This window comes from Vulpes lagopus, chromosome 12 (genome assembly GCF_018345385.1).
Source record: "Vulpes lagopus strain Blue_001 chromosome 12, ASM1834538v1, whole genome shotgun sequence".
Taxonomy (NCBI): domain Eukaryota; kingdom Metazoa; phylum Chordata; class Mammalia; order Carnivora; family Canidae; genus Vulpes; species Vulpes lagopus.
The window spans coordinates 16,910,813-16,927,924 of NC_054835.1; the positions used below are offsets into that span (position 1 = coordinate 16,910,813).

At 37.6% G+C, this 17,112-nt stretch overlaps 1 protein-coding gene across 2 annotated transcripts in view; it reads right to left on the reverse strand.

Moving 5' to 3' along the window:
• Nucleotides 1–4,789: 4,789 nt before the first annotated feature.
• GOSR1 (golgi SNAP receptor complex member 1) overlaps nt 4,790–17,112 on the reverse strand; it is a 54,660-nt gene continuing 42,337 nt past the window's right edge. For both annotated transcript variants that reach the window (XM_041725353.1, XM_041725351.1), the window contains exons 7-9: nt 16,938–16,967; nt 9,874–9,956; nt 4,790–6,769 (exon numbers count right to left, since the gene is read on the reverse strand). In XM_041725353.1, coding sequence (XP_041581287.1) covers nt 6,645–6,769; nt 9,874–9,956; nt 16,938–16,967 — 238 coding nt within the window. In that variant the 3' untranslated portion in view covers nt 4,790–6,644. The remainder of the gene's footprint in view (nt 6,770–9,873; nt 9,957–16,937; nt 16,968–17,112) is intronic.

Sequence of the window (17,112 nt, forward strand, 5' to 3'; positions counted from 1 at the left end):
TGCCCTGGGTGGCGGGAAAGAGCCAAAAGGCATATTTTCAGAGTGGTGCACGATCAGCGAGGGGGTTGCAACACTACCTGCCCTTTGCATCTGAGTGTCTTAGGAAAAGGTTCCCTACCCCCCATCCTGCCTTGATGGTCACAGTAATTAAAATAGGGGCAAAAATTATTTGTCAACAGTAAGTTTGATCAGCAGTTATATTAATCTGCATTTTAGTAACACATGTGAGAGACAGGCCCCTTCTTCCCTCATTGGGACAGATTCAGAAATCTTATACAGATTGTGCAAATAAAGCTCATGTAGTGTTTAAAAAAAAGCACTCTGATCTCTTGGCTTTGTTTCCTTATCTATAAAAGAATACTATCTAAGTGAACAGGACTTTGTGTGATGTATGTAGGAATGTAGCAAAGTTCTGGGTGTATATTCTGAGTGTTAATTCACTATAACACACTGGCAAACATGATAGAGAGCTGCCAGATATTCTTGAACTGAGCAATGAGGGGTTGGAAGTTGTTAAGGAAGATATACTAGGCAGCTGTGTGCGGAGCGCTCTGAGAGGTTACATGAGAGGTGGGACACCCAGCTCAGGACTGTCACCGCAGTTGCTAGTGAACAACAGGGTCCTACCTGTGGGACATGCAACAGGGCACAGGAGAGGTCAAGATGGGGACTGAGGACTTATTCCAGAAAAGTACAAAATGCCATATTTTTAACACATTATCTGTGAGAGCACATACATCCAGGAGAATTCTATGAATTATGCGCCACATTCATTTAGAAATAACTAGTCACTTTGAGGGAAATGATTATGTTGAAACCATACTTTTTCAGCAGTGATTTAAAAGTAGTTACCAATCATATATGCCTGCTCTCCCTCAAGCTGTAAGCAATTTCACCAGTAAAAGGATGAACTAATTAGATGCTTGAGAATATCTAAAAGAAATGCACTAATAAAGAGAAAGTGATGGTTTCCTAAGAGCTTTGTATCCCAAAGGAGGAGAGCTAAAATACCACAGATCAGGATAACAAAAGAGATGATAATTTGATGAGGGCAGAACACAGCCAAGTGATCTCTGGGATTCCTCTAAGCAGTTACAAATTTTCAGCACCCAATCTTCCTAGCTTTTAAGTATTTTCTGAGTTAGTAATAAAGAGCTCTGCAAGCTGAGGAGCTCTGCCAAGTTGGGGGAATCTTAGCCGGGTGGAGCAGAAGGCATCAGGATAAAGTGCATCCCTCTTTGTTCCAAATCAGCCAGCAAGTCTGTATCTTCAGAAGGAGGAATATACTTGGTTTTTCTTCTGGCTTTTGCTTTAGAGAAAGAAGAGAAAATGTCCTGATAATAAACAAACATTTTCAGTAAGATTCTCCAGCTTTTTTTTTCTTTCTTTCTTTTTAAATTCTAGGCATCTCTGCCATCAGACAAGGCATGCTGGGGCGGTACCTCAGATCCTTTCCCAGGGAAAGGGCAGGTTTAGTAGGAGTGGGGGCCCATCAAAGCCATTCCACCCAGAAAGGAAATGCACCACGCTGCCGACGCTGCCACCGTCGGCCATCTCTAGGAAGACCTCCGAGGTTCTAAACTAGAAGGTAAGAAGAGTTGAACAGGAACAGAGTTGGTCCAATGAAAGCCACTAAAAAAAATTTTTTTTACAACTGCAGTGCATTACATTTACTTCTCGTAAAGGAAGTGATTTAAAACAAGTCCTCTTTACTGAGCATTCAGCCAGTAGTTAGTAGTCCTTTAAAATAATCAAGCCTTAGGACTTTAAGCTTTAAATATATCACTTTTAAAACCAGGCAAAATTGGTGGTTCTTTCATAGCTTCTCTCATAATGATGCAGCACAAGTTAAATTTTATCTTCTGGAACTAGCACAGTATTTGGGACCAAAAGCCCTCAATATTCAAATCCTTGCTTTACTTTTCGTTGAGCAAATCACTCAATCCTTCTGGGCTTATCCCTGTAAAAGGGATGGCTACCCTCACTGAGAGTGGTGTTGGATTTTATGTAGGTCTACGTGGGGCTGTGCACATTCAGAGCTGGGCACGTTAATAGCCAAAGAAATATCAAGATTTCAAGAAAGAAGGGGGTACTTTGGAAATCATGTCAATGGGTAAAAGGGAAAAACTGGGGTGGCCAAGACAGTAAGAACACTGGTTGGATAAAAAGGAGAGGGGGTAGGGAGTCACTGCTAATGGGGATGGTGCTGCTTTTTGGGGGTGATATAAAAAGGTTTTGAAGTTAGTGGTGCTGGTTGCACAACTAATACACTAAACCCCATCAGCACACACCATGAAAGACTGGATTTTATGGTACATGAATTTTATTTCAATTGTACTGTTATTTTAAAAAAGGATGCAGAAAACATGAATAAAAACATTTTGGAGAGGTAACGGATGATGAGAGATTTTCATTCTCTGGTGGGGTAGACAATCAAGTTCTGATCTGTAGGATAAAAAGTCATTATTTAGGGAGGATCAGAACCCATTTCTCTTGCTAAATTCTACAATTTTACATTCCCGTCATACCCTCTAAAGTTTCATTTTGAGAAGAGATTCTCCTTCATTTCTTGGGCTAAATTATCAGTGGAATATTCATATGATGTTTTTGAATGATAGGTGAGGGGGCAGCTTTTCAGTACCTATACTACTTCACTCTAGGTTTTAGGACATCATGAAAAATACTTATCTATACCCAAGATTTCATAATCATTATTGCAAACTAACTCAATGGTACTATTTCAATACAAACAACCATAGGCACAACCATTTAGATTTCTAATTTATTATTAAATTACATAACAAAGCTTCTATACAGTCAGAAAATGCACATTTAGATGACAACAAAAATTAAGTACAAATACAATAAATCTGGTTCCAGAAGCCATTTTAAAAGCAAAAAAATTAGAAAGTGCATTTGGAATAGATTTTTAAAAAATCTGTATTGGCATTTTTTCATGAGGAGACATCTCTCATCCTGGTAAAGTGTGACTGGAAATGACTTCCCTTCCTCTCTCAGAGCTAACAGGATGGGAACAGATGCAAATACTCTTATACTAAAGAGAGACGTTAGGTATAAAGAAAATAAGAAAGATCCCTCAAGACATGGCTCAGCTATATCTCAGCTTTTTATCCAATAAACATCCTTCAGAGTTACTTAGTCCTTATTTTCTTTTCCCAGAGAAGCTTAAGAGTATGCAAGTTTATAAAAGAATAACGAAAAAAAAAAAGAAAAGAAAGAATAACGAGATTGGTTTATAAAGACCATGATGAAAAGCTCTGCATCTGTACAGAGATCAGGCTAAACCATCTCTAACCCAAAAGGAGAATGGAGCACAATCATTTTACTTTTCTGAGTAGAATCCATTTGTGCTTTAGTTACATTTGCCACATTTAGTGTAATCCTAGACATGGCCATTTAACCTCCGCAGCAAGTTAGAGAACTCGGTCAATTTTTAAGAAATCATATCCGGCTAATGATCAAACATGAGGTATTAGAAAACCAAAAAAGTTAGTCCAGTTCTTTAAAGTCCTTTTCATCAGGTTGAGATTATTAATAGTAAAATAGACAATCAATGGTGGGAATGCAAGTCCAGGGTGCCTCAGTTCCACAGAGGCCAAAGTCATGACATCAAAAGTCTCAATAAGTACATTGTCCTAGTTAGATGTATTCAGCATCCAGTAGGAAAGACCTAAAGTAAATATTATTTGGTTTCAGGTACAAAAAGTGCCCGTGTGATGCCTCCTCTCTTCACTTGTTTCAATTCTTAGGATTTTACTTCCATGCCTGATCTGCAGAAGGGAAAAAGGCATTCTGTACAAGTAGATTTTGGTACATAGGGGATTTTGGTACATAGGAAAGCCCTTTTCTAACACTAGAAAAATTAAAGGTGAGAAATGCAGGTTATAGGGAATCCTTCAGCATCATTAAAAACTCTAAAAGAATGTAGAGGGTGCCAGGACAGATTAACTGAAGCATATGGATATCTGGGTTTGAAATTAGTAGTAAATTAAACATTTTTAACTAAAGTTATCAACACACATTAAAACAAAATCTCAGTATACTTTTGGGAATTTTTTCCCTTGGGTTGCCTTCTTAGTGAAAGGGAAAGGTTTTGAATGGTTACCAAAATGATCCCAAAGGAAAGATCCATTATTATTATTATATAAGACAATGGCCAAGGGAGAATAATTTCCCCTAAGAGGCCACTTCCTTCTGACCTCTTGGCTGTAACAAGCAATTTACAGTTGGCCCCTGAGCCTAGCAGTAGGTCTGTAAGGACAGAAGAAAAAGGGGGAGACAACAAAGATGGTTAAAAAAAAAAAAAAAAGTTAAATGGCACAAAACTGAAAGAGTTCAAATCTGCTATCATGGGATTCAAATCCTCTTCTTGTAAATGGCACACTTCTACTTCCTTATTCCAGGATTTCTTTCTGTGAATGAAGGAACTGTAGGAGGAGAGGACAAGCCCTATCCTGACTAATCTACATTTGATCCCGGGGTCACCTCACTATGGGCTACAGCACTGGGCAGTTAGTCAGACCTACCTGACACCAACATCTCACACCAAGCTTTTTCAACTTGCTTGGAAAAACTAGTTAATTTTCATAAAGAAAATAACATAATTATATTACTTCATTTAGGCATAACCCTAATAGAAAGGCTCATCAGCCATCAAAAAGTAGTGTTTAGTGCAGCAAGCTATATTAGCTCAGGCCCTCAGTTTACTCTCACACAATCAGCATTAATGAATGTACCAAATAATCAGACCAGTAAAAAAGACTGGTAATATAATTAAATAAATAACTTTATTTATGATACTTCAGATTGTATAAATGCCAACCATATAGCAATGGAAGTCCCATAAATTCTAGCTGAGGCACAACCACCAATCAAGGCCCTTTGAAAAATCAAAGATAATAATAAACTGTCAGGGGAGAGTAGTTTTGTTCTCCCAACACAGAATTTAATAAATGAACTTCTCTGATCCTTTATGATCCACATTGGGAAAACTTACTTTCTTTTAAGGGCATCCCCAATCAAGTAACCTATTAATCAACCCATATTTAGAAAAATAAACCTCACAGTTAAAAAAAAATATATCAAATGCCTTTCACACCCAGAACATAATAAAACTTCGACACCAGAAGGAAACACCTCTCAGTTTCTATATCAGACCAGGGGTTAGTATAGCCATCAGCCTGTGTATTAAGTTCACCTGAATGTCATCGCCCACATACTGTGATGTAGTTAAGAACTGCATGCTAATATCCTTTTATTCCCTGTGGCAGAGTCTGAAGCCAACACTATAAATACCATAGTCAACATTCCAACAGTGAAGGGCAACCTTCTTTCTTAGTGAAGAGTGTAGATGTTGACGTCTTCAAGCTATCTGTGGTAGTTCAGTTGGACAAATAAGTCATACTTGTACAGAAATGGAGAAACGGTAAGCCTGAAAAGAATTTGGGTGGGTGGTTTAAAATTCTATCGCTGTCCAGGGGTGGTAGTAGAAGTCAGATGCAGACATAGCAAGATTCTGACACACGCACCTTCAATAGTAAAAGCATTCTCTGGATGTTTGGAAAAGCTTAACAGATTTGGAATGAATAGGTTTTCATAACACCCAGAATTTCTAGAACATCAGGCAGTAGTTCTTAAACTTTTGCTCCTAGATCATGGAGCATTTACAACTGGAATTATCTGGACGGTGACCCCTCAATGTCTTTTTACATGTGGCTTGTTGAATAGATCTCACTGAAAATTGACCAGTCCCCTCACTCAAGAGTCGATTCTGACATGAGGAATAGGTGGGGGTGATGACAGACATTGGCTATCAGCTACTTTTATCACTGTAGAACTGAAATTTCATTTACTTGTAGTAGCAAATATTAATCCTATGGAAGAAGCAAAAAATCAAAACAATGACTGAAAAAAAGCCTGTTATTCTTGATGCTTTTCCAGTAATACAGTTAACCCCCGTGTGCATACAATTTACAAAAAGAAGGAAAAAAAAAAAAGCTTTTTTTGCAGCGTTTGTCTTCTGTTTCAGACAACCTCAACTATGTTGAAGTTATCTGTTGGCATCTCAAAGAATCTGTGAAAAATGTAATTTTCCTTGAATACCAAAACAGTTAGGGACACAGAGTAGAAATTTGTAGCACAGCTTATCAAGAAATGACTTGTTATTTCTCATCATGAGTGTAAAATAAAAGGAGAAGAACTATTTTTATTCACAACCCAATCTGGGGCTGAAAGGAAAGCAGTCTTTGGATATAGAGAAACCTGGTTTTCTGAAGAGTCCAGATATAAGACCTGGCTTGTCATCAGCCTTCGACACTATTACTGAAGCACAGAAACTGTTTCTGATTGGTTTACTTACCTCTTAGGAAGACAAAAGCAACTGAAAAAAAAATTTTTTTTTTTAACTAAAAACAGAAGGAAATATGTGTTAGAAAAGATAGCACAGCAAAACTGTGGCTTCAGCTCAACCTGACCATGTCACAGCAGAGTCCACCGCTACCAGTCTTGAATTAATCCTGCTGGTCAGGATAATCATCAGGGCATCAACTTCTCCTTCCTACTTTTCCTTATTCCAGATCAGGGTGTGAAAGTGGTGGTTGTTAAGAGTCCCTGGAGATGTTCCATCAATGGAAAGCATACAGCAGCAATAGGATGGTACAGACACCAATGACACCACCCAGGATGAGTGAGTCTCGCCGCTTCCTAAGATTGATCCGCTGGATCAGGCTGTTCACAGCAGGAAAACGATCTTTGGGAAATCTTTATTAAGGTCATATTTGAAGAAGCCTCTTTAGATAAAAGTCACAGGAGTCACAAAAAGATCAGTGTAGTCCAGAAACAATAAATAATGAGAAGAAATACAGGAGAAGAAAATTACACAGAGGGAGTCTTTAAAAAACACATGCCCAAGCTAGGTATGTCCTACTGCTCAAAGTCCCCCCAAATTGAGGCATTACGACCAGGTCAGGGTGGGAACCAGTGTGTGAAGAGAGGAACACTGCAGGGCAGGGAGGCACAGGTATAGCCAACTACGACTGCTACCACCCCCACTTCCCCCCTCCCTCTCTCTTCCTTCCTCTCCCTCTCTTCCCTACCTCCCACTCTCTTCTAGGGATCCCTGGGTGGCGCAGCGGTTTGGCGCCTGCCTTTGGCCCAGGGCGCGATCCTGGAGACGCGGGATCGAATCCCACGTCGGGCTCCCGGTGCATGGAGCCTGCTTCTCCCTCTGCCTGTGTCTCTGCCTCTCTCTCTCTATGTGACTATCATAAATAAATAAAAAATAAAAAAAAAAATAAAAAAATAAACCCCTTCTCTCAGGAGAGTGGGGAGTTTTGCCAGAAGAGTTTTGAAGAAGTAACTGATCCTCTCCTCACAGGGTGATACGCCCCTTGGAATGGAATTGGTGGGAACCAACTCTAGGGTCTGAAGAAATCAGTCACTGGTGAATTATTTAAATTTTTAAATTTACTTTGCAGCAGTAGATAGGATATGGTAGGAAAGTAGGTTACACTGCTCTCTAGCTGTCCTACTTGGGAAACATAAAAGATAGGAAGTTTCCAATTTTAGAGGTTTAAAAACAGTCACAACTACATTTTACTTAGTATTTTAAAATATCTTCATGCTCTAGTTTGTATGTTGTAGACCACAGCACATGTGTGCCCATCCTATATTCTTTTGCATTTCTGACAACATACCTGCAGGTGAATCCTCTTTGTTAACAGAGGTATCATATCAAAGTCAGAAAAACCACCAACAAAACCCACCTACGGTACTAGAGGGCTGGAATTGTATCTCCACCCTGTGAATCCTTATTGCATTTTTCTGTCATTAAACTACTCAGCAGGGACTATATTCATGTATTTATATATTCTACATATTATATGATTAGGACCATGTCTTCTACTAATCCTGAAATTCCCTGTCTACCCAGGGTAGAGCTTCACACACTGTATGAATGTGTTTCTGAATTAATGAAAAAAATTTTTTCAGAAATAATTTTAAAAATATATAAGAACAGGAGGCATGAAATTATAGGCAATAACTTTTACAAGATACCAATCTCATATAGAACAAATGCTGAATCTTTTTTTGCTTAGTAAAAAGATCAACAATCCCCTTAGAGTACACAAACTCTCAGCATTAGGAAACCTTGTCTCTAATGTGCACATTTCTGTCCAGTTTACTTTTAGGGAGTCCCCTCTGTCTTCTTCTATAGTCATCTAGTTCAGTCCATGTAAGAGTGTGGGCTGACCTTGTCCTCTGCCATCAGGTATATATAGAACTCAGGACTGGCCAGGAAGAATATTCCTTTCCAGTGACCCTAGCTGGGGCAATTACAGTCCTCTTGAAACTTTTATCACAGCTGTTAGAAAAGACCCACCATTCCATTGGGACTTCTGAACTAGTAGAAGGTGACTCTTATAGCCATCTCTATCCCCATAAGGAGAAAACCTGAGAATAAGGTCAACCACAGGAAAGATAAGAAGTGGAATAGGTAGGGGGAAAAGAGAGAGAGGAACGGCAGTTTAATAATGAAATCTGACCATAAATCTGAGCTCCTGAATTGAGTCATGTCTTAAGTCAAATTCTACCCATGAATTTTAGATACATATATACAAACTAATTTCCTCCTTTCCCCCCTTAAGTCAGTCTGAATTAGGTTTCTGTTACTACCTCTCTATGGAGTCCTAACACCCATTTTATTTGATTTTTTTGAACACACATTCTTCTGGAAGTATCATAATTTGATGATACAAGTATATGTAACAGTACTCTGTAAACTGTATAACCCTATATAAAATATAAATGATTGCAGATGTGTGGTTTTATACTTAGGGTGATAAAAACAAGAACAAAATTCACAAAAAACTAGAAAATACCAGTACACTTCAGGATATTCCTTAGGGAAATAAGCATCATACTAAAAGTGGCCTTAAATTATCTAGGACCAGAAGATACTCAGCTTTTGAAAATTATAGGTTCTTCCTCTCTTAGTAACCGGAAAAAGAAAACTTTTTCTCCAAAAGGCTTGACTTCTCAGAGAGTAAACAGAGTATTTCAGAGTAGCAGGCTTACCAGTTTCCCCACTGGGTTTTGTGGAAGTATTAGTAATCCTAATTCAAATCAGGAAACTCAAAAATTAAAAAGGTAGAAGTCACAAGAAACAATCTATCCTAGCATTCAGCTTGTGCATGAAGAGTCACAATGAAAATACAACTCCTCTAAATGTATGGACATCTGTCTCCTTCTTTCTCCTTCTAAGCATCTGCTACTGACTTATTCTCCAAACTGGGAAAAAAAAGTAAGAAAAAGCATGTAATTTATGATGTTGAGGTAATAATAATATATACTGTGGCATTCTAACATGGATTCACGAGTTTTTAAAATGGGGATCCCTGGGTGGCGCAGCGGTTTGGCGCCTGCCTTTGGCCTAGGGTGTGATCCTGGAGACCCGGGATCGAATCCCACGTCAGGCTCCCTGCGTGGAGTCTGCTTCTCCCTCTGCCTGTGTCTCTGCCTCTCTCTCTCTCTCTCTGTGTGTGTGACTATCATAAATAAATAAAAATTAAAAAAAAAGAGTTTTTAAAATGTAAAATAATTTTGTAATTTGAAAATTCATTTATAATTTTCTGAATCTACTAGTATCAGACTTATGGTGTACAATCTTTTACAAATGACACTAAACAATATCAACTTTTATAAAGTAGGAATGCAAGGCATATTCATATTATGTAATTACTAATGGCCTCAACTGCTATTTGATGATGGCAACCTAACCCTCCCTCCCCCCCAAAAAAGGCATAGATACCTCCCCACCAAAAACTAGTGATTTCAAAATTTCAAAAAGGATACTGGCCAAAGTATTCATTTTGCTCTGAATTGACTTCAGCATTCCTCTCTGTGAAGTCATATTTTCTTTTGTTGCCATAGCAATGCTGAAGAGGGGGAAAGAGAAGATAATTACATTGGCATTTAAAATTATCCTGTATGGATCCATCATACCCGTAAAAGTGAACAGAAAACTAAAATAAGCAACATAATCTTGAAAAGCATGCGCAGAGAAAAAAAAAACATTTCCCAAATCACCTTAACGCTATCCCTTTCCTGAATGACCACTCCATCCCCACTGCTATCCTCTGGTATCTTTTTGGACAAGGCAGTAGGCCAGTTCCTGTGAGTTTTCCCAAAGTAACAAATGAAATAACAGACAAATCACTATTACAAAAGCTTCTTAAAATCGTTTTGAAAGGGGCCAGCTACTAAACTATCCTTTATCAGAAAAACTGTTGAGAGGGAAGTATGAAATTATGATCATAAAAATAGAACCTAAAGTGAACACATCACAAAATATTCATATATAACCAGCCCTTAATTTATGAAAAGATTATGTTCCAGAATTCTACTTGAGAATCAACTAGGCAGATTTTAGGAGACATGTGCAACATTATGCTGGGTTTCCAAGTAGGTTTTGACAAAGGTTACACATTCACCAAATGCCTAAGAGAGATGGGAAAAAGTCCCTTCCCTTACAAAAACTAATAGTCTCTTCCAAGTGACTACACTGATATCCTATTTAAAAGAATCTCAGTTGGTATTTTTTTGCTGTCACTGCCAGGATCAACTTTCAACAGCCTTATTTCCCTGGGCATTAGAAACCTAGAGGGCAGGGTCAGTATCCATTTTGACATGTAATACACAGTGGAGTGCTATAGATACTGACAGAAAAACAGCAAGAAACAGAGTGTTCTTAAATCTGAAAACATATGAAACACACACACAAAAGAAAGGAACAGAGATGAAGAGATTCCAGGACGATGATGATCAGAGCACAAATTCCTGACCGCATTTCTGGTCCAATTTCTTCCATGGAGAAACATAAGAACTAAGGCAGATATGTAGGGGAGGGGTCCATCTGAGATCCCACATTCTTTTGAAATCTCCAAGGAAGAAAGCCAGGTAGGTTATACTCTTTCAAGCAAGGGAAGAACCAAGGAACTAACGACAGGGAAGACTAGATTTTTCTCCAAGCCTGGGGCAAAGATCTATGTTTCACTGCATCCTGAGGAGATCAGAGAGTGGAAGACATGGACCTGCATGCACTGGAGCTGCAGTAATGGACAGAACTGCTTCTGGTCCCTGCAGCTGGTAAAGGGCTGCTACGTACAACCAGAAGAACCTATGAACTGATAGCTGACAGGCCACGAGTCCTGAAGAAGAAAAAACTGCTGGGTTGCCTACTGCCACTTCTGGTAGGGGTCTCTGCTTAGAGGTCTCTAATAGCTTAACCCATCTGGGAGCTGAATGAACATATTTTTGAACAGGCAAGGGATCCCTGGGTGGCGCAGCGGTTTGGCGCCTGCCTTTGGCCCAGGGCGCGATCCTGGAGACCCGGGATCGAATCCCACATCGGGCTCCCAGTGCATGGAGCCTGCTTCTCCCTCTGCCCGTGTCTCTGCCTCTCTCTCTCTCTCTCTGTGACTATCATAAATAAAAATTAAAAAAAAAAAAAAAATTAAAAAAAAAAAAAAACAGGCGACACCAGGTATCCTATTGGAGAAAAATGCTAGAGGGAGTACTCTAAGCAAATGGCAAATAAAAAATGAAATTTCAAGAATTGAGAAGGAGGCAAAGAAGAAACAAGTGTGTGAAGAGACAGATAAAAGGATATATATTAGAGCACTATTTGGTATAGTAAAAGACAAACACACAAAAACAACCCCCCAAATGGAAACAACACTGGAAAGGTTTAACAGATTATGATTTAACCACACTATGAAATAATATTTTGTTATTAAAAAGAATAAGATGGCATTATTTCTATTAACCAAGAGGGATTTTTATGATATACTGAATGATTAAAGCAAGCCACACGATATGTAAAGTATGAAATCTTTTTTTCATTTCAAGCAATAAACCATCTTTGTATACACCTGTGTGACAGTGAGCATATTAGAAAGATATTAACAACTGTCAGTTTTTTTTTTTTTTTTTTTTTTTTTTTATGATAGTCACAGAGAGAGAGAGAGAGAGGCAGAGACACAGGCGGAGGGAGAAGCAGGCTCCATGCACCGGGAGCCTGATGTGGGATTCGATCCCGGGTCTCCAGGATCGCGCCCTGGGCCAAAGGCAGGCGCCAAACCGCTGCGCCACCCAGGGATCCCAACAACTGTCAGTTATTATAAGTTACTCAGGGGATAGGAATGGAGGGACACTACCAGGAAATGAACTTTTTCTTTATATATTTTAGAATTATTTAAACTGTTACAGAAAGAACACTGTACACATACATAATAAAGAAAATTGAAAAGAAAATTGCAGGAATTCTACCTGAGTGACTAAGAAATGTAAATAACATTATCAGCACCAAATCTACTGCAGTTATTTGCCTCAGTATCACCAAGAGTCAAGCAATGATTATAAAAGTTTTTCCCAGATCCCAGAAAAGATAAAGAATTGAGGAGATGAGAAAAAAATGAATTAAGGGGATCAGGTATCTTTGAAGGCAAAACTGTGGAATAGGGCTAAAAATGGAATTTGTACAAGTAAATGCCAGACCCCTACATTACCTTTCCTGAACCATTGTCAGGTGACTGCCCCAAGCTCAGTGGGAGATCTAACCTAGAAGAGATCTTAGAGATACTGACATTATGAAGCTCTCAATGAAACAGCCAGGCCCCCTTCTGATCATCCACTGTGGGGTCTACCACTTGGCAAGTGTCCTACCACCCAAGTACACAGAACGAGCTTCCAGGTACTGGATTTTGGAGCCTTACCCTTAAATATGAACAAAGAACCAAGAATCACTATGAGTTTGAGAAAAGCCTCTAATGAAAGGCAGGGATCCAAACCAACTAATCAGCAAACAGAAAAGTGAATCTGAGGAAACAGGCAGTAATAGAAGCTCAAGAAACTATAAAATCAAATTATATTTAATGTCTTCAGAGAGAGAAAAGAAGGCATCACAACCATGAAACATAAACATAAATATATGTGTGTGTAAGAGTGTATCCACCCCTTAGAAAAACTGGTGTAAATTTTAAAAAAGAACGGAAATTAAAATGTAATAGAAGCACTGAAAGGACAAATCGAGTAAACCTCTCAGAAAGTTGAAAAAAAGATAAATGGAAAACAGAGAAAAGGTAAGAAAGGAACAACAGAAGGCCCAACCTATTTATTACCAGTTAAAAGCAAAAAAACAGAAAACGAAACAGTGAAAAAGGAGGTAGGAAAATGATAGTTTAAGAAAATTTCCCAGAACTGAAGATGTGTTTCCAGATGGTAGTAGCCCACCCAATGTCCAGTGCAATGAACTGGAAAAGATGTGTGCTAAGCTCACTATGGGGAGGTTAAAGAACACCCCAAAACACGGGGGAAAAAGACCCTAAAAGTTTCCAGAAGAAAAAAGCTCATCACATTCAAAGGACCAGATATCTCAACTGGCACTGAACTTAAAAACAGTACCTTCAAACATTTCAAAATTATTTCTAACCAGAACTCTTTAACTTAGCTAAACAATGAATCAAGGATATATGTGAGAAGTCCAAAATTGGACCTCTTGTTCTTTCTTAGGAAACTACTAAAGAATGTGGTCTGGCATAATGAGGGAATAAACTAAGAAAATGGAAGACACTAAATTCAAGAAATAGCTGATCCAGGGACGCCTGGGTGGCTCAGTGGTTAAGCGTCTGCCTTCGGCTCAGGTCATGATCCCCGGGACCCGGGATGAGCCCCGCATCAGGCTCCCTGCATGGGGCCTGCTTCTCCCTCTGCCTGTGTCTCTGCCTCTCTCTCTCTGTGTCTCTCATGAACAAATAAATAAAATCTTAAAAAAAAAAAAAAAAAAGAAATAGCTGATCCAAAAAAGGAGGTATTTGAAGGTAACAGGGACCCCTGGACCAGTGCAGTGGAGCAGACCTGGATAACAACCAGAGAGAGTGAAACAGAAGGAACCCCACAATGTTAACTTTACACTGAATTTTAGATCCCAAATCCAAAAGAACACAAGGAGAGTCCAAACTAACAACATCTTTTGCATCATTAGTTCTTTTTTTTTTGCATCATTAGTTCTTATTCATAATTATGTCTGTAACAAAATAGGATACATTTAAAATGTGGTTGTTTTAACATAAATTTATGTACTTTAAAAAGGGTATGATGGTCTTATATAAAGTAACACAACTTCATTTAAAGTGAGGCTGAGCTTCTGAAGGCAATCTTTGAATCATATATGCCTCTGTTTTTTACACTGGGACTATCACCATCTCCCATGCACTTTGACTCAGAAGTAGATAAAGAAGATTAAAAAATAATTTCCACAAAGCACTTTGTATTCCTTAGAGAATGGGTATTATCATCATACATTATGTTATTATCTTGTTGAATATGCATGATTGCCAGTACCACACAGAATATATCTAGATATACTTTCCCATCTCATTGCAATCATGTGGAGTCAAGCTGAGTGAACTCTAGGCTGTTGTTATTTCAAAGGTCAAATACTCAGAAGCAAACATAAGCTCCAAATAATATGTAATGCTTTTAAAATGATAAATCATTGATGTGCTTACTGGAACTTTCTTACCTGCTTTAGTTCTAAACTTTAGTTCTAAACTCAGACACATAGTTTTTCAACAGACAATACTAGTTTTAAAGCTTAAGAATAAATATTAAAAATATTAGTTCTTTTCAATTAATTGATGCCAGAGTCTATATTCAGTTTGCACATATTCTTAAAATCTCCAAAAGGAAAGGAAAAAGTAAACTGTTAAATAGAGAATATGCAAAAATAATTATTATTTGGCACTTAAATTTTGTAGTATCTATAAGTAATTATAACTAGTTTCAGAGTCAGTAAAATTTCACTTGTGATACCTACCATATTTTGAAATAAAGGCAAATAATGAAATAAAAAACCCTTATAATTATATATATTTTTTGCTTTTTAACTAGCAAAATAGTCGTAGCAGTGATTAACGGTTCTCAAAGGTTCCTATCCTAGGAAGTACTCCAAATTTTTATACTCATATTACTAGCCCTTAAATAGGTCAGGTTTGAGTTAAACAGTTTAATTAAGGCAGGCTGGCCCAGAAAAAATCAGGCAGAAAGAGGAGGAAATAATAGGAAGAAAAAAAGGAACAGGATTATAGGGAAACTTTAAGTAAAAAAATCCTTGGCAAATGTGATTTTACTTTATGTGCTGATGAAAGGGAAGGAGTCAAAGAAAAATATTTCAGTTGACAATTAGGCAATTGTGTGAAAACTTTGTTCAGATAGACAACCTAGTGCATGTAATTTAAACAAAATCTCCAGATATGATAATTGCATATTACTGTAAGTGATTATACTTTATTAAATAATGATAGAAACATTATAACCTACTGAATAAAATAAGAATCTATGAGTCCATATCAATATAAATACATATTTAAAATATGAACAATGAAATATTTAGTGGTAGAGAGGCATCAGGTCTACAGTAGTTCAGGAAAAAAGTGAAAAAGCAAATGTGGCAAAATGTTAATGTGGGGAATCTAAGTAAAGAGTATATGGGAATTCTTTGTACTCTTGGAATTTTTCTGAAATATAAAAATAAAAAATTAAAAGAGTTTGCATTAGTAATACAGCTACTACTTATAGATTACCTAGTATCAGCTAGGCATTGTATTAGGCATTTTACCTCATATTATCTTTAATCTTCACAATAGTATTTTAGGGTAGATATTATCATCAATCTTTGTTTTTATTAAAAAAATTTTTTTTACGATTTTATTTATTTATTCATGAGAGACAGGAAGAGAGAGAGAGAGAGAGAGAGAGGCAGAGATACAGGCAGAGGGAGAAGCAGGCTCCATGCAGGGAACCTGACATGGGACTCGATCCCAGGTCTCCAGGATCATGCCCTGGGCTGAAGGTGGCGCTAAACTGCTGAGCCATCTGGGCTGCCCAATCCTTGTTTTTAAACACATAAGAAAATGAAGGCCCCAAGTAACTTATCCAAGAACAGAGATCTGATGAGCAGCACAAACCAAATCACACTCCAAAGCTTGTACTCTTTCTACAAGGTGTTAAATATGGTAGTAGTTTAGATAGAGCCCTAGTTCTAGAATTACAGAGATTCAGATTTGAGGATCTGAATCCTCAACATAATTTATCAGTCATGTGATGATAGGCAAATTACTTACCTTAATTTCTTTTTTGTTTTGGACACAGTATTTATTTCTTGGGTTATTGAAGAAATTAAATAAAATAAAGCATGTAGAACATTTGAGCACAACACCAAGGCCACTGGTAGGAGTAAAACAGGTCTGTTGATGTTTCCAAGTACTTCATTATATCTTTCCTGAGAAACGCTTTAGACACTGATGAATTCTAAACTGTCAAGATCATATCTAGTTCATTTACTTTTTTATTGTCATAAGATAGTACCTAAAAATTCACCAAACCTAGAGAATTAAGCAGTTCAGACCAACAAATAAATGTCCCTTACCTTAAGCAATAACTACTTCAGTGTTATTACAGATAACACTAAATATTACTGCAGAAGATTTTCTGCAGCTGTTGTGACAAAACCAAATCTACATAAATGGTATAAATAAGACATCTGCCAAATCACATGTCGAAGGTGGTTTTCGACTAAAAATTGAGAATGAAAAGATTGAGGCTGAAAGTACTGAATATGAATTAATCAGAAAAATTAACCTAGGTAAGTCAGCCTAATTCTAGAAACAAAAATTCTGGGCTTCAAATGTCTCTGATAAGGAAAGGACACAGTAAAAATACATCACAACCTAGTGAAATTCCCATCTTTAAGAATGGCAAATTAACCTTAACTCTAGTTATAGGGTTTAAGTTAGCATGTTCATTTATGTTCCAAGCAAACAAAAAACACACTAAAGGACAACAAAAATTTTTCCTACCTTATTGTCTCTTCTATCAGACGATCTGAACTGAAAATAAAATGAAAATGAAAATTCTGAAATCAATAAGGCACATTTAAAACTTGTACTTCTTAGTTTTTCTACCTGTTAGAGGTTAAATTTTCAGCCATTTATATTAACAGAATATCAAAGACTTATGAAAGCATTGAAGAAT